This window comes from Triticum dicoccoides, chromosome 3B, assembly GCF_002162155.2.
Source record: "Triticum dicoccoides isolate Atlit2015 ecotype Zavitan chromosome 3B, WEW_v2.0, whole genome shotgun sequence".
Lineage (NCBI taxonomy): Eukaryota > Viridiplantae > Streptophyta > Magnoliopsida > Poales > Poaceae > Triticum > Triticum dicoccoides.
This window is the reverse complement of record NC_041385.1, coordinates 129436260-129455945: the sequence shown is the minus strand read 5'-3', so window position 1 is coordinate 129455945 and position 19686 is coordinate 129436260. Positions and strand designations below refer to the sequence as shown.

Sequence of the window (19686 nt, the reverse complement as noted above, 5' to 3'; positions counted from 1 at the left end):
TCTCTCTCTCTCTCAGTTGGTGTCTCATGTGCATTGAACTGTTTCCATTACTTTCATGAACATGTCTTCGAGTGATGAGTGTTGTGAAATTTCTGATACACTGGGGGTTCTCCGTTTGGTTGATGAGGAGAGGGAAAAATGGATTGCGATTATGAGAGATAGATTTCTGTAGCTGTGCTAATGAAGTATAAAATACGAATCATATATTTTCTTTGGCATAGAACAATGTCACAATTTGATTCATAACCCAATTGATACAAGTTGAAAGAAATGAAGTGAAGCATATAGAAGAATGCCATAACTCAATTTGTATTCCAAACTTCTGATTCAGGGCACTGTGAAGTAGTAGAACTCTTGCTCTCTAGAGGTGCTTATGTCGATCCGTTTTCTACGATTGATGGAACACCGTTGCATGTCGCTGCTGAACATAAGCAGGAATGGGCCATGAAGATTTTGTTGGATCATCATGCAGATGTAAGTTCCATTGCGCGTTTCTTTACAGTTTTGTAACTGTTGTATTTTATAATTTTTGCCCGTCTGCTTTCTCCATTTTTTGGTTGTTGAATCTTGACAGTAAACTAGTTAGTACTGTTTTGTCACCGAAATCTGAAGAAGTACACACTTGGAAATTGGATTGACATTTGCCTTTTACTCATTATTTGTTTGCACAGTCATGTCCCTTCATAGTGTTAAGAGATGCTGAAAAGCTAGTTTCACTGTACATGCTTGTTCTGTGAATTATCTGCTACCTGTGTTCACATAGTTTCACCATCTAAGCTTGAAAAATATATCATTTAGCACCTTCAGTAGATAGACCTCCACTATATTGTGATTTCAATTGAAGTTTTCTGTCTCCACCTTTATTATCTTGTAGTATGTCAAAATTTCATGATCGAAGTTTGCATGTATTAAACTGCTGATATCTGACGCAATTTCTCTAGCTTGACTGCTTGCCCCGACAAGTAGCAGCTTAGTCAGATAGTTCAGTCATTTCCTAGGGATTGTTTCAGTGTTATGGGATTTATTTTTGCAATCGAACCTAGAAAACTAGAATCGTTTAAAAAATTAGCACAGGAAATTACCTCATTTGCACCTGGAATAGAGCACGACTTTATGTATCTTTTTTACGAATCTGATATTTTACACATATCAGCTCCAGAATATCCCATTCAAACACCACACTTACTGCTGTCAAATATATCAGAAATTCGAGGGAATAAGTCCCACAAATTGGTAAGGATGTTTTTTTACCAGCAATTAGTTCCTTATTCTATTGGAGATACAATCTACTTGCAGACAATCCCTTGCTTGGGGCTGTTGCTATGCTGTTGGTCGTGCTAACGTAAATAATGAATTGTTGGAGATGATTAAATTTAGCATAACTGACAAGGTCACCATGTATTATTTTTTGGGCCTGTTTTCCGGATGTGATGGCCCAAAATATGGAACTCCGCATATTCAAATAGGGCATAGGTCCTAATTGTTATCTTTCCATTTCAAAGAAGGTGTTGGTTGCCATCTAGATATAAAGGCCAGTAGTGAAGAACTGACTAGTGATGCATTGAACGGTCCACTACCAAATAATGTCGTGTTGATGATGTCATTTTCGTCCTCTTTTTTTTTCCAATGCTGCACCAACTGCCCCCTTTCTTTCTTTCGCTAAGGTTTCATTGTCACAGTGACATGGTTCCATCGTTTTATGACTACGCGTATTACTTGTTATTTATGCATCTGATAATTGTCATTAATCTAGTTATTGCATCTGTTTTCAGTGTAACAAGATACTAAGAGGTTTCTTGACACCTCTCAACATTGCTATTGAAAGTCGCTCAGTGAAATGTGTGAAACTACTGGTAAAGGTATGGCTCCATCTTAATATATTAAGCGTCAAGCTGAAAAGTGTATCCCAGTTTAGCGAAAATGTGGACAGATAAATTGTGACTGTTACTTAGAGGAAGCATCCATGATTCTGTTACATACTAGGCTGGTGCGGATGTGAAGGGTCCCCGTAATGCGACTCCCTTGCAAGGTGCTGCAAGACTTGGCCTAACTGACGCCCTTAAGTGCCTACTGGATGCTGGGGCAGATCCCAATGATCGAGATGAAGTAAGTTTTGTATTCCACCTGCGTATATGTCTTTCACCCCATGATTGGTTTTTTACACATTCGGGTGTAACATTGAATAACTATGCATCGTCCACCTTTGAATTATGGTAATACGAGTCACGAAGCCAATCATATCAAACTAATAGTTAACTCAGGACAGGCGCACTATACCCAGTGAAGTTGTATTGATGATATGTAAATTGTAATATACAATTTCATGCCTACTGATATGTTTTTTCATGTACAGTTTTTTCCATTTTCTTGAAGATTAAGGCTTGTCTTCGAAGTTGACGTATCAATTTTCTCTAACATTGCTACAATTTTCAAAGAAATAATTTTGGTTGATTTACTCTGGCCAATTTTAGAAGTATTTTCTTTCCTCCTAATGTAGTAAAATTGTATACCAAAAAAATGCCGGTCAAATTGCTAGTAACATAAAGTAATTTAGGAACTTGCTGCCTGTTTTTTAGATACTGGATAAGTTCGTGTCCTGACCTCTGCATCATAGGATGCACAGCCAATAGTTTACGACAAAAAGGACTTGCTGGATTATTTGGAGACATGTGTACTGCTTGAAAGCATATCTACTACTCCCTCCGATCCAAAAAAAGTGTCGCAGCTTTGAACTAAGGTTGAACTAACCTCAGTCCAGAGCTGCGACACTTATTTTAGATCGGAGGGAGTAGAATAGACACAGAAGAACCGATCTTATGACCTACTTTTTGGCACGAAAGGAGTACGTACTATTGGTCTCTTGTCTATATGTCTTGCATGTGGCTGGACTTCTGTTAATTTCTTTCTCCTGGAAATACATTGGTGATATTCAGTTTTGTCTTTTTTCCAAACAGCATGGTCACTGGCCTATACAATTGGCAGCATATTTTGGTACACGCAAAGATGTCGAAATCCTATTTGGAGTGACTTCTCGTATTCCTGCTGTACATGATTGGAGTGTTGATGGAATAATTAGTTATGTAAAGGCACAGCCAAAGTTGGAGGTATGAGCAATAACACCATTGGCATATTATAATTTATTTACTTATGTGCTATACTGCCAAGAAACTTAATATTCATCTCATACTGTAAAAACTGTTGCCCTTGCATTTCTTGTGAACTCTCTTTTGACACTTTTGAACTATAAAATTTGTCTTATTTAGTGAGGTGGAGAGCTGCGTGATTGATTAGCCTATTAGGTAAGGCATGATCCAGTTTACATACCTAATAAAACTGGTAGAATTTGTACATGTATTAAAAAATCTAGATCTTTTGTTAATTCTTTAATTTGAGGAGTTGAACAGCGCTCTCTTAGCATGACAATTAGCATAAGTGGCATGGATCCAAAGTTCCCAGTACTCTAGTTTAACCCTGCCCTACCTAAGTTTTTTCTGTTCCTCCACCACTGGGTAGAGACACGAGGTGCGGCCCTACAAAATCTAAGCCTTGTAGTAACCCAAACAATCCAAGGCAAGATAGACGCAATTATAGGTGCTCAAGAGGAATAAGGGCTAGGCTATATTTAAGAATTAAGACCCTTATTTATGGCAAGAATCTTAAGGTCCTAAAGGGTGTGAGAATTGTGAGAGTAGCAATCTTTTTAGTTTTGCTAAGAGCATCTCCAACAGCCGCGCCAAAAGACGCGGGCGCGCGGTAAAATGCCCATTTAGCGCGCGCGGAAAGTTTTCGCGCGCTCCAGCGGAGGCGGGAAACAAGCGCGCACGGTAAACGTTTGCTAGCGCGCGGGAGAAAGCTGGCGATCGCGCGGTAGATTTGGCGCGCCGCTTCCGGCTGTCCCCCGCTTCCTCGCTGCTTCCTCGCTGCTTCAGCGCCCTGCCACCGATGCGCCACCATGGCGCCGCGCCGCCGGTCATCTTCGGGCTACCGCGGCGTCCGCGAGCGCCCCTCCGGCGCGTACTACGCTGAGATCCGGTCCGGCTACGTCCGCCTCGGCCTCGGCACGTTCGAGACCCCGCACGAGGCCACCTGCCCGTAGGACGCGGCGGCGTGGCACCTAGAGAGGCCTCGCTCGCAGATGAACTTCCGCGACATCTACACGCGCGAGCAAGCGCAGGCCGTCGCCCCTCCTCCTCGTCTTATCACGGACCTGGACCGTGCGGAGCACCGGCAGCGCCGCCTCATCGCCGAGGAGGACGATCGAGCCATGGCGGAGTGGCGCCGGCGCCACCCGAAGGACGTTGCCAATGAGCGCGCCTTCTGGGTGGAGAGGACAGCAAGGTGCCGCGCGGAGAGGGCAGACCGGCGTCGGCGGAAGGCACTGGCCATATTGCAGTGCGATCTCGTCAATGCCGGTGGGAAGTCGTTCTTCACGTCAGACAATGAACGTTGGGAGGACGTGCTACCTCGGACAACACCTGTGAGGGTGATGATGAGGACGACTCGGAGTAGTTCTAGTTGCACCGTAGTTCTTTTTATCTATCTATGCTATGAACTATGTAAAATTATCTTTGTATCGTTTTTTATCTATGCTATGAACTATGTATGGTGTTTTATCTATGAACAAAATATCTATGCACCGTAGTCCAAGTGTTTGTGCGAGAGCGCGCGCGCTGCATTTTAGCGCGCCTGCTGGAGCTAGGCGCGTGCTAAATTTACCGCGGCCGCTGGAGCCAGCGCTCCCCACCGCGGCCGCTGGAGCAAACTGAATTTTAGCGCGCCGCGCGTTGGGCGGCTGTTGGAGATGCTCTAAAAGAATTTGCTGCTGGCTTTGCCAAATCTTGTATCTCTTGTTGTATCAGAGTATAGCAGATGTAATCGGTGCAGTTGAGCTTGGGGGTTTGTAATCAATGTGGTACTTAATTTCCACTTGTTTTCTAGAACATGAAATTGTACCAACTGAATGAGATTATAATATGTTTAACTATGAAAATATCTCTACTGTTTTTCAATTTCATGGCACATAAATATCTGCAATCTTGAGTCATTTTTTCAAATCTTCAGGATCTCCCTTTGTCTAAAATGACAGTAGCTGAATTGAAAAAAGAAGGATCCAAAGCTATGTATAAACAGGATTACAAGGCGGCATTAGAAATCTATAATATGGTATGCTATTGCACTATTCAAGCTCCTGAAATTCATTTCTCTTTCCCTATTGTTTCCTCATTTGCATCCATTGAAATGGCTTGCATCACTATCCGATGTTTTTCTGGATAATCGTCCAAACTATAGATGTGCTTTATTTCTCTTTGTTCGGATTTTCCTAATGTTGCATTTCTCGATATGAGAGGGGTGCAAGTGCGGACGGTTAATTGTACCACATAGCCCAGGGGGAAAATATGAAATATGTACCACAAGGCTCATGGACACACCTAAGACCATGGTTGGAAGTGTATATACACTTACGCCCTTTACCATATTCACTGAGTTATGGCTTGACAGCATCCTTATTAGTGCCAGCACAGATGTGCCTCTGGGCATGCACGATTGAGTTGCTTTTGAGCATGTCATCATGGGAGTAATTGGCTCCATATTAACATCATCGAGAATAGCATCACATATCACACTGACGCTGATAGCACCACGGTGGAATAATGAACGTTTGGGTTCGTGGCACATGTCTACCCTGGTCTCATGTCTGCTAATATGACTATCACCATGTCTACATGGCGTCTGAGTACATTTCCTGGAATTAAGATGGTCCTTCGAGACAATAGGTGATCATGATTACAGCTTTCATGACAGTGGTTTTAGGTTGGGTTATTGGGGGAAGTGCCAAGCATTGTAACTTCTTTGTGGAATGGCAATAATTATGGGAAAATGTGGTCAGTGATACCTAGCTGATGATCGAACCATATCTTGGTTGTTCCATTTGCCTCTTTATGCTCCTGCTGCACACAATCTTAATAGCTTTAGTATGCTATACAATTGTCATTTTTCTATATTTTGGGGGTGTATCTCCAAATCTTAAATAATATGTTTGAGTAGGTTGTTAAAGGTGTTAGCTTTACCTTGTTGAGTGTACATGTGTGCATAGACTCATTACCCAAGGTGTGGCCATGTAAGATATGTGATGTGTGTATGTATACATCCCTTGCATCGATAAGAAGATGTGCAATTGGGAACATATAACTTTTTTTTATCTTTCAACTAGAACTAGGCTAGCCACCATTTTCCTTGCTTGTGGTACCAGTGTTGATTTGAGCTGTTTTGCTACCGAGACATCTCCATATGCGATTTAGTATTTATGATAAATCTGAGGACTACATGCAGATCTGTCAGAACAGATGTAATTGTTTGTTTGGTTTGTTGGTTGTAGGCGATAACGCTTGATCATGACAATATTGATCCAGTCATCATTGGCAATAGGGGTTTTTGCCGGCTTATATTGCATAGAGACGGTGCTTTAAATGATGCACAGATCTGCAGGCAAATACAACCTGACTGCCCACATGCATGCTGGCTGGAAGGCTACTCATATTTGCTACTACAGGTGATGCATAATCACAATTTGGCACTTACTTAAATCTCGCGGCTAGACCTTTTTGATGACCGACTCAACTCTAACTTCAGGAGTTTGAAAAGGCATGTGATTCATTTCTTGATGCTGTCAAACTGGATCCAGGACATGTTGGAATCGAGAAGGCATTAAGGTAGCCTACTTGATCTACTTCAGCTCCATGCTTTATTTATGGGCCAGTTTGCTGTGATATATAAATCTTACGTTGATTGACAACAATTCCATGATTCAACTAGCATTCTGGTGTGAATTATTCATGCAGTGTGTCAAAACTGTACAAAAAAGATATAATAAATGGACTTGTATTACGAAAAGAATGAGTACGATATTTTGTCTTTGCACAGTACATGTGTGAATATGATCATACCTCGGCATGTTTGCGAAATCAATGATGTGGCTAATGCTTTTCATGGTTTTACTTCCATTTGCCTGTGTGGCCCATCTGCACTGAACCAGCCATGAATTACTTCTTGAACGGGATTTAGATCAGATGCCGTGCTGACTCTATAATTTGGAATGTGCAGGGAGGCTCTGAGGTTGTTGACAGAATCCGACGCCGATAAGAAGAATGGTGTAGAAGGACCTGGATATCGCCCCGTATATTTGTACCATTGAAGAGAGCAATTTGGCTAACAGATGGACGTCCTAAACTCTTAAGAACTTGTTGCTTGGTACTGTGTACATTGACAATGCTCGAACGATGGAACACCCATGCCCTGTTTATCTGTAGGTAGGTTGGCTGCTCCGGCCGCAACCCTGAATTAGGCCATGCACACTCATGGCGAATTGCTGCAGATTGTTGTCGGCCATGTGATGGATGGCATTCTGAGGGCGATGATTCAGCTAGCTGGGGGGTATCGGTAGATTTGGACGTGATCACACCACACCGATAGTCGATGGTGTATGTGTGGACTTTCTCTTTGTCTTTCTTCCAGATAATCTCAATATCCTCTATAACACTATGCTTCCTAGTTTTGAAGAGCCCACATTCGATTGAGGTCTTTAATTGAAATTGGGTCACCTGATTTTGACTGGGTCAACAATTTCTCAAAGCTCTTACATTCATTTCTTTGATACTATACACTAGGCGTGCTTCCTAATTTTAAGGCCTCACAATTAATTGAGATATTTAATTTAGAATTGGGCCATTGATTTTGACTGGGTCAATATTTTCTCAAGGAGGTCTCATTCAAATTCTTTTAATTTCATATGTTCCCTAATTTTAGAACTCTTTCGTTCATTGAGATTGAGTTATTTCATTTTGGATTTGATTTATGACTTTGATCAAGCCAACGATTTTTCAAATCAATCATCAGCAATCACCCTATAGAAACATATCAACCCGCGCATCCTCCCGCCACATAGAAAAAAACACTGTCATGTGATACTGTAGCACCAATATAGTATATGCAGTTCTCGACGCAGAAATTTCCCCACATAAATATATTTTACTCCATAATCAGCCCCACCTGCTAAACTAAATATTCCACCGGTTCCAAAATATAGGAAGTATTAGCTTTTTAGAAAGTCCAATTTCTTTAACTTTGACCAAGTTCAGAGCAAAAAATATCGACATCCACAATATTAAACAAAAAATGTATGAAAATTGATTTCATGATGAATCTAATGGTATTGACATGATATTATGAATTTGGATACATTACTCTACACATTTGATCAAACTGAAAAGGTTTGACTTTTCAAAAACATAGTGAGTATTTTTTTAAAAAGAAATCTAACAACACTAGCGGCCCAGCAAAGCGCGACCAACCCTTCTAGTTTGGATGACCCGCCAAGCCGCATGTTCTCGCAAAGCGCCCAACCTTCAAACACATTACATTTCGTAATGTTGCTATATTTAAAAAAAATAAAACTAGAAACTTTATTCATTAGAAATAACCAATACATTGTTTATGAGGATCATTACAATTTCATTTAAAGGTTCCTCCAACCAATCCGATGCCAGAGAAAATCTAGCTAAGCTAGCAAGCTTGTGAATAACTTTTTTTGCTTCTCTATCACAATGTTCGAATCTAGTAATAATGAAATCACAAGCATAATGAAAATAATCATCGAAGATTGCCCCGCCGCACCCGCCGACCGTCCTTCATCCTTCATGGTATCAATCACCTCTATATTATCCGAGTTAATAATAAGGCGGTTACATCTCGACTTCTGCGTCAGCGATAGACCGAATTTGAGAGCCATGGCTTCAACCATCAAGACATCTGCGTAGTAGTCTATCTTCCTATTCCTCCCAGCGATAAATTTATCTTTGTCGTCTCTAAGGACTGCCCCCATTGTGCCCCTAAGTAGGTCATGATCAAAAGAAGCATCAACATTAAGTTTTACAAAAGCCACACGAGGGCAAGACCAGCCCCCCCCCCCCTTCATAGAGGCCTTTGGAGATGAGACTCCATAGAGATCTGATACACATTCTGAGGTGTCTCCTTGTGCACTAGTTTCCGTCTTTCCCACCATGGATACTAGGCTGAGATAGCAATCATTTCACGCACATATCGATGACCCATAATCCACGGTTTTTGGTCTGGTAGAAGAAGTAAATACTTCAATACCGCCTCTCCAACATAATCAACCTCACAGCCTTTATCAATAATACCATCCATCCCTAGCTTTTTCCAAACTTCCTTTGCTTTATTATAGAGAGATAGCATGTGCTTCGTATATTCTGGACTAGCAGAGCAAGTAGGACAAGTAGGCGAGATTTTCATATGTTTGTTTGTGAGCGTAACATGACATGAAAGTGTGCCATGTAGTGTACGCCAGATACATATTTTGACCTTTGCTGGGCAAGATAATTTCCCCATCTTGCTCCAAATAGGGTTAATTGTGGTTCGTCCCATCCCATTGCCAAGTTGAAACAATGAGTATCAGGAAAACCTATCTCTCCTTGATTCTTAGGGACACACATTCTCCACCAGGCCATCCAATGCATCTTCCTCTGGTTCTCCTCGTCTTCCCACCAGAAATGCACCATCTTGTGAATGATTTCTTTACATTTTTTAGGAATTTTAAAGACCGACATTGAATAGATGGGTATGGCTTGGACAACAGACTTGAGAAGGATCTCCTTCCCTTCGACAGATAACAATTCTTCCTTCCAATCACTGATTTTCTTAAAAAATTGCTCAATCAGAAATCTATTTTATCTAATCCTACGTTTGATGGGGACTCGCTCATTATATTCAGCGTGGTACACATTTTTTCTCTTATCTCCACCTCATGTTAGGGCTGAAAAATGCTGGATTTATCAACACTAACCAATTGCCCCGATGCCGCACAATATCACTACAAAAAAAACACTTCCGTGATAATACGTCTTTGTCACAGTAGGTCACATTTCTGTCATGCATGTACATTTATGTCGATTTTATAACAGAATCAAAATAGTCATACCTGTACTGTTGTAGAAGTGTTCCATGACAATACTAAAATTATCATCACGGAAGTTTCCACTTCCATGACGATAAATGCCGTATCATGGAAGTGTTTTCGTCAAGGGTAACCAACACATGGCATCCACCGTAATGGGTCGCCGTTAAGCTATCGGGTCCGGTTTTGGATCCAATAACCCGCTAACAGCCCAGACCAATGACAATTTTCCACTGTAAATTTCTCATTCGCCGGAAGATCCACGTGTCAGCTCAACATTGGGACAGATGTCATCCATACAATGGACGGAACACGCCTATGATACGTCGACATGTGGCACGGCCCAACAGTAGCCCATTTAAGGTAAAAAGGTTGGCCCAACCAAAGGTCCACAAGATTTTGTCATACACTACTGGGCCGGCCCTTTAACAGTCTACCATGATTTGGGCCAAATTATGGCCCATATCAGATCCGACGCGTTAGATGTCTGCCATGTTTTGGGCCAAATAACAACCCATATCAGATCCGGCCTGTTAACAGTCTGCCATGTTTTGGGCCAAATGACGGCCCATATCAGATCCGGCCCGTTAACTGCCTGACATATTTTGGGCCAAATTACGACCCATATAAGGTCTGGCCCATTAACAGGCACTATGCTTTCGGGCCCATTGGGGGCCCATTTGAACTATGGCTCTTAAAGGCCCATGTCATAGTTGGGCCCTATATTACTTTCGGCATGTTAGTGGCCCTTGGTACGTATGGGCCGTTGTCAGGCCGGTTTCACTTTCGGCCATTTAATGACCCACGCTGCATGTGGGCCTATTTTTGGTCCGAAGTGACTTTCAGCCTCTTAGCGGCCCGTAATCTTCATGGATACATTTTAGCCCAACTTGACTATTGGCCCGTTAAAGGCCCGTGATATAACTGGGCCTAATTATGGCCCGCTTTGTATCCGGCCTGCTTACAACCCATCATGTTATTGGGCCAACTGTGGCCCGACACATATTTTGGCCTGTTAATGGCGTGTCTTGTGGTTGGGCCAATCATGGGCCTACGTCACAATTCAAGCCCAATCTACTTTTCAGACTGTTAAAAGCCCATTTTATTTTCTGGCCCAACTTAGGCAACTGGTTTACTCGGCCTGTTAAAGGCCCGAAACTAATAGTTGGTGAGTTTACGTCTAGGCCTGCTATTGGTCGGAGATGATTGTATGCCTATGTTTCCGCCCATTCATAGTGATTGGTGGGCCGACCAGTTTTAGTACCGTAATTGCTTTATATAAACCGAACGTTCAAGCCCACTGCGCTCCGTCAAAGCTTACGACCTTTTTAGAGAGCTACGACAACATATACAGAAAATAAATTACACCATCATGACGAAGAACAAACCTAGACTATACAACAAAAAAATTACTGCATATTACATGCACTGGGCATAAAAGTTCACTACCAACGATAATAAAGGGCATCCAGACAGCATATTACATACACTAGGCATCAAAGGTCGCCACCAGTGCAAATAAACACGTCGAAAAAAATAATATACAGAACAAACATCACTTCAACACATTTCAAGAAAGGTTAGCCCTGTCTGGGAGCTGCAGCGCAAGCAGGTGAGCAAGCTGATGAGATTGTGCTTGTTTGACGCTTATATCCAACTCTAGTTGCATAGCATCAATAGACGTCATGTACTTCTAGTTAATCCTTCCATAGAGATGGGAGTTCCAGTAGGAGTTGAGTTGAAGCATGTCATTCTGCTTAAATCTGAGAATGAAGAAGTCGAACAGATCCAGGCCATGACTTCATCGAACTTGTGTCGCTGCTATTAGCGAGTACCTTCGACACTACATCAAGACATGACTTTGGCGTTGTATAGCTATCCCCAAGATGTGTTGCCTTGTTCCCTACAATATATGTTAGAGGGACAAGCAATGGGTTCGTCTCACTGTCATTTTGGCAGTTCTCGTTGGCGTCAGTTATATCACCCTGAAAGAGAAAAAACAGACAAATAACAGGCTTTGCATGTATAAGTATCAGTGTTGTCGATTCATCCCATTTCTTAGTGGCAAATAAAGAGACCTGGTTTAAAATAGCATTAACATTGTTCATAGTTAAGACAAGGCAGGAAACGGCATTGTGTAGGAGTGGCCAGGTTCACCATACCATTGCATTACAGATCAATAACACAAGCATACATGCAGTGCTAAAGAATGTATAAGCATCGATGGTGAGTGTACTATCAATTTATCCCATTTCAGATTGGTAAATAAAGAGACACGATTTAAATAACATGATAATAATATGCATTTTTCATAGTTAAGACATAGGAGGATATGACATTGTCATGGAGTTTGTAGTTTCACCACAGCACTGGATTACAGATCAACAACACAAGCATACATGCAGTGCTAAAGAAGATCACTTGCCATGTTTAGTTTAATTTACATGGTATGAATAAGGAACTAGGTTGTACAACTGAAAACTGAAATTGAGAAGGAGAAATTTATGTTTATGAACTTCTTCATGATCGGCTTCAGTAAGCAGCAGCAACGATCGATCGCTCGGGTTCAGTTAGTAGCAGCAGCGAATGAATCGCTCGGGTTCAGTTAACAACCAAGGGATCGATCGCTTTGGTTCAGTAACGTAGCTAGTGAATTGCTCGGGTTCAGTAAGCGAACGCCTCGCTCGGTTTTAGTTAGCCAATGCCTCACACACATGGGCGTACGAGAGAAACACGCAAACCACAGTGCATCGCTCGACCCCGACAACCCACCGTAACCGGGTACTCCCCAAAATTTTCCTCACCCTTGCTTCTAGCATGATTTTTTTCTGTCATGGACGGCCCAAAGAATGTCATGCAGGTGCATCTCCCGCCCACCCAGGACAAAAAGCCCAATTTCTGTCATGATATTTTGTCATAGAAGTAAGACCCCACCACATCTATGATGATACGCGTTTTTGTCACAATTATCGTCATCGAAGTGTCATAACCATGACAAAAAAGTTTTCGTTCAAGCCATAATGTACAAATGTGTCTCTTTTTGTAGTGATCATTGCACATCCTGGTACACCGCCTGAGGCATTCATATAGATCAGTATTATTCCAGTTTTGTCAAGTTGCAATATCGAGTTGTAAGTAAATAAAAGTGGGATGATCATCATTATTAGAGCATTGTCCTAGTGAGGAAAGGATGATGGAGACTATGATTCCTCACAAATTGGGACGAGACTCCGAACGAAGAAAAGGAGGCCAAAAGTGCCCAACAGAAAAATGAGAGAAAAGAGAGAAGGGGCAATGTTATTATCCTTTTACCACACTTTTGCTTAGAGTAGCACCATGTTCTTCATATAGAGAGTCGCCTGAGTTATCACTTTCATATGCTAGTGGGAATTTCTCATTATAGAACATAACATGTATATTACGATGATGGGCTTCCTCAAATGTTCGAGGTCTAAATGAGCAAGTGATACATCAACATATCCATAATTTTTTATTGTTCCATGCTATTATAGTATCAATCTTAGATGTTTTATATGCATTTACATGCTATTTATATCATTTTTGGGACTAACCTATTAAACTAGTGCCTAGTGCCAGTTGCTATTTTTTGCTTGTTTTTGGCTTTTTATAAAATCAATATCAAACGGAGTCCAAATGGAGAAAAATCTTTGGATTAATATTTTCTGGACCAGAAGGGGTCGACGAAGGTTCGAGAGAAGACCAGAAGAGTCACGATGGAGTGACAAGCTCACTAGGTGTGCCCAGGGGCTGCCACATGAGTTTGTGGGCCCCACATGGCACATCTTGATCTAAATATTGTTGGGGAACGTAGTAATTTCAAAAAATTTCTTACGCACACACAAGATCATGGTGATGCATAGCAACGAGAAGGGAGAGTGTCGTCCATTGATAACCCACGAGTATAGGGGATCAATTGTAGCCTCTTTTGATAAGTAAGAGTGCCGAACCCAACAAGGAGCTAAAGGTAGAACAAATATTCCCTCAAGTTCTATCGACCACCGATACAACTCTACGCACGCTTGACGTTCGGTTTACCTAGAACAAGTATGAAACTAGAAGGACTTTGTAGGTGTTGTTGGATAGGTTTGCAAGATAATAAAGAGCACGTAAATATAAACTAGGGGCTGTTTAGATAAAGAAGCAATAAAGTAAGTATAGCGAGTGTGGAAAAGTGGTGGTAGGAGTTATGGAATTGTCCCTAAGCAATTGACTACTTTACTAGACCGATAGCAAGTTTTATGTGGGAGAGGCATAAGCTAACATACTTTCTCTTCTTGGATCATATGCACTTATGATTGGAACTCTAGCAAGCATCCGCAACTACTAAAGATCATTAAGGGAAAGCCCAACCATAGCATTAAAGCATCAAGTCCCCTTTATCCCATACGCCACAACCCCCTTACTCGTGTTTATGCTTCTGTCACTCAAGCAACCCACTATAAGCGAAGCATGAACGTATTGCAACACCCTACAACAGGATTCCCTCACGCTTGCGCAACATGGAGAGCACCATAGGATAGCAACATAACCACAAGCAAATTAAACCAATCATAACAATTCATCAATCACCGATAGGACAACGAAAATCTACTCAGACATCATAGGATGGCAACACATCATTGGATAATAATATGAAGCATAAAGCACCATGTTCAAGTAGAGGGTACAGCGGGTTGCGGGAGAGTGGACCGCTAAATAGAGATGGGGGAAGGTGATGGAGATGTTGGTGAAGATGACGGTGGTGTTGGTGTAGATCATGGTGATGTTGATGGCCCCCGGCGGCGTTCTGGCGCCACCGGAAGCAAGGGGGAGAGAGCCCCCCTTCTTCTTCTTCTTCCTTGACCTCCTCCCTAGATGGGAGAAGGGTTTCCCCTCTAGTCCATGGTCTCCATGGCGTGGGAGGGGCGAGAGCCCCTCCGAGATTGGATCTGTCTCTTCATCTCTCTCTGTTTATGCGTTGTGGGATTCTGCCCTTTCACCATTTCTTATATATCCGGAGATCCGTAACTCCGATTGGATTGAAACCTTCGCCAAGATTTTTCTCCGAAAATTAGCTTTCTTGCGGCCAAAGAAGAGCATCAACTGCCTTACGGGGTGCCCACGAGGGTCAGGGGAGCCCCCTGCCTCGTGGCCCCCTCGGGCACCGTCTCACGTTGATTTTTCTTCCATAAAATCATAAATATTCCAAAAATATTCTCTGTCCGTTTTTATCCCATTTGGACTCCGTTTGATATGGGGTTTCTACGAAACATAAAGCATGCAACAAACAGGAACTGGCACAGGGCACTGGATCAATATGTTAGTCCCAAAAAATAATATGAAAAGTTGCCAAAAGTATATGAAAGTTGAATAATATTGGCATGGAACAATAAAAAATTATAGATACGACGGAGACGTATCAACATCCCCAAGCTTAATTCCTGCTCGTCCTCGAGTAGGTAAATGATAAAAAAAGATAATTTTTCATGTGGAATGCTACCTAGCATAATCTTGATCATATAATCTAATCATGGCATGAATATTAAGACACGAGTGATTCAAGGCAATAGTCTATCATTTGACATAAAAACAATAATACTTCCGGCATCCCAACAAACAATCATGTCTTTCAAAATATCAATGCTTTAGAATGTTATCCCTACAAAATCATATAGTCTTTTATGCTCCCTTTTCTTAACACAAGGTACCTCTCATGCCCATCCCGGTGTTAGCCAAGAAATTAGTTCATACTTTTTAACGCGCTTCAGCCTTTTTAACCTTCACGCAATACATGAGCGCAAGCCATGGATATAGCACTATAGGCGGAATAGAGTATGATGGTGGAGGTTGTGTGGAGAAGACAAAAAGGGAGAAAGTCTCACATCGACGTGGCTAATCAACAGGCTATGGAGATGCCCATCAATTGATGTCAATGCGAGGAGTAGGGATTGCCATGCAACGGATGCACTAAGAGCTATAAGTGTATGAAAGCTCAAACTGGAAACTAAGTGGGTGTGCATCCAACTTGCTTGCTCATGAAGACCTCGGGCATTTGAGGAAGCCCATCATCAGAATATACAAGCCAAGTTCTATAATGAAAATTCCCACTAGTATATGGAAGTGATAACTCAAAAGACTCTCTATATGAATAACATGGTGCTATGAGGAAGCACAAGTGTGGTAAAAGGATAGTAAAATTGCCCCCCCTTTTTTTCTCTTTTTTTGACGGGCTTCTTTGGCCCCTTTTTTATGTAGGCTTCTTTGGCCTCTCTTTTTTCAGGGGGCAATGCTCTAATAATGATGATCATCACACTTTTATTTACTTACAACTCAATATTACAACTCGATAATAGAACAAAGATATGACTCTATATGAATGCCTCCGGCGGTGTATCGGGATGTGCAATGATCTAGCATAACAAAGATATCAAAAAATGGACAAGCCATGAAAACATCATGCTAGCTATCTTACGATCATGCAAGGCAATATGACAATGAATGCTCAAGTCATGTATATGATGATGATGGAAGTTGCATGGCAATATATCTCGGAATGACTATGGAAATGCCATGATAGGTAGGTATGGTGGCTGTTTTGAGGAAGATATAAGGAGGCTTATGTGGGATAGACCGTATCGTATCATGGGGTTTGGATGCACCGACAAAGTTTGCACCAACTCTCAAGGTGAGAAAGGGCAATGCACGGTACCGAAGAGGCTAGCAATGATGGAAGGGTGAGAGTGCGTATAATCCATGGACTGACATTAGTCATAAAGAACTCATATACTTATTGCAAAAGTTTTATTAGCCCTCGAAGCAAAGTACTACTACGCATGCTCCTAGGGGGGAGGTTGGTAGGAGTTAACAATCGCGCGCCCCCGACCTTCACGCAAAGATAAACAATCAAAATACAATGCGCGCCAATTTGGTTACATAGTTAGTAGACCATACGTGCATGCTGCGGGAATCACAAACCTTAACACCAATATCCTTACTAAATACAACTATCTACTAGAACCTCCCACATATTATCATCTCTATGTTGCAAAACTATTGCAAGGAATCAAACATATCATATTCAGTGATCCACAAGTTTTATGTAGGATTTTATGACTAACCATGTGAATGACCAATTCCTGTCATCTCTCTAAATAGATATAAGTGAAGCAAGAGAGTTTAATTCTTTCTACAAAAGATATGCCCACGCTCTAACGAATATAAGTGAAGCAAAAGAGCATTCTACAAATGGCGGTTTTCCATGTGAAGAGAAACAGGCAATCCAAACTTCAAAAGATATAAGTGAAGCACATGAAGCATTCTATAAAGCCATACTCAAAAGATTTAAGTGAACTGAAATGAGCATTCTATAAATCAACCATGGACTATCTCATACCAGGATGGTGCATAAAATTAAAGTGAAAACTAAATGCAAAAGACGCTCCAAGACTTGCACACTCCTTGAATATTTACTTGGGGTGCCTTGGGCATCCCCAAGCTTGAGCTCTTGCCTCTCTTCCTTTTCCTCATATCGAGACCTCCTCGATCAAACACTTCATCCACACAAAACTTCAACAGAAAACTCGGTAAGATCCGTTAGTATAATAAAAAAAATCACTACTCTAAGTACTGTTGCAAACCAATTCATATTTTGTTTTTTCATTGTGTCTACTGTAATATAGCTTTTCCATGGCTTAATCCACCGATAGAAATTGATAGTTTCATCAAAACAAGTAAACTATGCATCAAATACAGAATCTGTCAAAACAGAACAGTCTGTAGCAATCTGAACATTCACCATACTTCTGGTACCCCAAAAATTCTAACAAAATTAGGAAAAATAAAAATTAGTATAGCAAGACAGTGCGAAAAAATCAAAACCGTTTGATGTTCCAGTAAAAAATGTAAAATCGCGTACTACAGCCAAAGTTTCTGTCCTGCACCATACAAACCAACAAGCATTGTAAACATCCTAAAGGCAAACCCTGGCACATTATTTTTATAATACAATGGAATTGTACAAGGGGCTAATTAGTTTTGATGAAATTTTTCTGTAACTAAGATTCACAAAGTTTCCGTGAGCATGAACAAAGTTCAAGGAGCTCCCCCACTTCAACAATGCTTGTCTTACTCACTTTCACTTTCCTTTTTGAAAAGTTTTGGGTTCCCCTCTTTATTTTTTTGTTTTTAAACTATATAAAAGCACTCAACAGAAATAAATGACTCTCGGGTTCTCTCCCTGGCAGCGCTTTCTTTAAAGCCATTAAGCTAGGCATATAGTGCTCAAGTAATGGGTCCACCTGGATCCCAAGGTATATCAAGGCCAATTTTAATTAAAAAAGATGATTTAGTAGTGAGCACAAATTAACATATATCATGCAACAACGAAGTCTAACTCTCTTCCTATGCATTGGCATGTCATAAAAGAACAATTTATGCACACCAAGTAAAGGCCAATGCATAGTATAAGCAGCTTCTTGCAATTCTATCATATTGGAAACATAAAGAGGTGGAGATATAGTTCCTCTCTCATAATGATAACCCACAAGTATAGGGGATCGCAACAGCTTTCGAGGGTAGAGTATTCAACCCAAATTTATTGATTCGACACAAGGGGAGCCAAAGAATATTCTTGAGTATTAGCAGTTGAGTTGTCAATTCAACCACACCTGGATAACTTAGTATCTGCAGCAAAGTGTTTAGTAGAAAAAGTGGTATGATAATAATAGTAGCGGTAGCAAAAGTAAATATAAATGTTTTTGAGTTTTTGTAGTAGTTGTAATAGTAGCAACGGAAAAGTAAATAAGCGAAGAACAATATGTGAAAAGCTCGTATGCAATGGATCAATGATGGATAATTATGCCAGATTCGATTCCTCATGTAATAGCTATAACATAGGGTGATATAGAACTAGCTCCAATTCATCAATGTAATGTAGGCATGTATTCCGTAAATAGTCATACGTGCTTATGGAAAAGAACTTGCATGACATCTTTTGTCCTACCCTCCCGTGTTCAGCGGGGTCCTTACAGAAACTAAGGGATATTAAGGCCTCCTTTTAATAGAGAACCAGAACAAAGCATTAGCACATAGTGAATACATGAACTCCTCAAACTACGGTCATCACCGAGAAGTATCCCGATTATTGACACTTCAGGGTTGTCGGATGATAACACATAATAGGTGACTATAGACTTGCAAGATAGGATCAAGAACACACATATATTCATGAAAACATAATAGGTTCAGATCTGAAATCATGGCACTTGGGCCCTAGTGACAAGCATTAAGCATAGCAAAGTCATAGCAACATCAATCTCAGAACATAGTGGATACTAGGGATCAAACCCTAACAAAACTAACTTGATTACATGGTAAATCTCATCCAACCCATCACCGTCCAGTAAGCCAACGATGGAATTACTCACGCATGGCGGTGAGCATCATGAAATTGGTGATGGAGGATGGTTGATGATGACGACGCCGACGAATCCCCCTCTCCGGAGCCCCGAAAGGACTCCAAATCAGCCCTCCCGAGAGAGATTAGGGCTTGGTGGCGGCTCCATGTTGTGAAACGCGATGAAACTTTCTCTCTGATTTTTTTCTCCCCGAGACGGTATATATGGAGTTGGAGTTGAGGTCGGGAGGTGTCCAGAGGGCCCACAAGATAGGAGGGCACGCCCTAGGGTGCGGGGCGCCCCCCTGTCTCGTGGACAGCC

At 41.4% G+C, this 19686-nt stretch overlaps 1 protein-coding gene across 1 annotated transcript in view; it reads left to right on the top strand.

The window, feature by feature from the left end:
* The window catches only part of LOC119279388 (ankyrin-1-like), an 8885-nt gene extending 1280 nt beyond the window's left edge, over positions 1–7605 (top strand). Inside the window, exons 5-12 of the mRNA XM_037560634.1 lie at positions 289–474; positions 1773–1859; positions 1984–2106; positions 2955–3104; positions 5062–5163; positions 6377–6550; positions 6631–6710; positions 7102–7605. Of these exons, the coding sequence (XP_037416531.1) occupies positions 289–474; positions 1773–1859; positions 1984–2106; positions 2955–3104; positions 5062–5163; positions 6377–6550; positions 6631–6710; positions 7102–7192 (993 nt within the window). The 3' untranslated portion in view covers positions 7193–7605. The remainder of the gene's footprint in view (positions 1–288; positions 475–1772; positions 1860–1983; positions 2107–2954; positions 3105–5061; positions 5164–6376; positions 6551–6630; positions 6711–7101) is intronic.
* The last annotated feature ends 12081 nt before the right edge of the window (positions 7606–19686 follow it).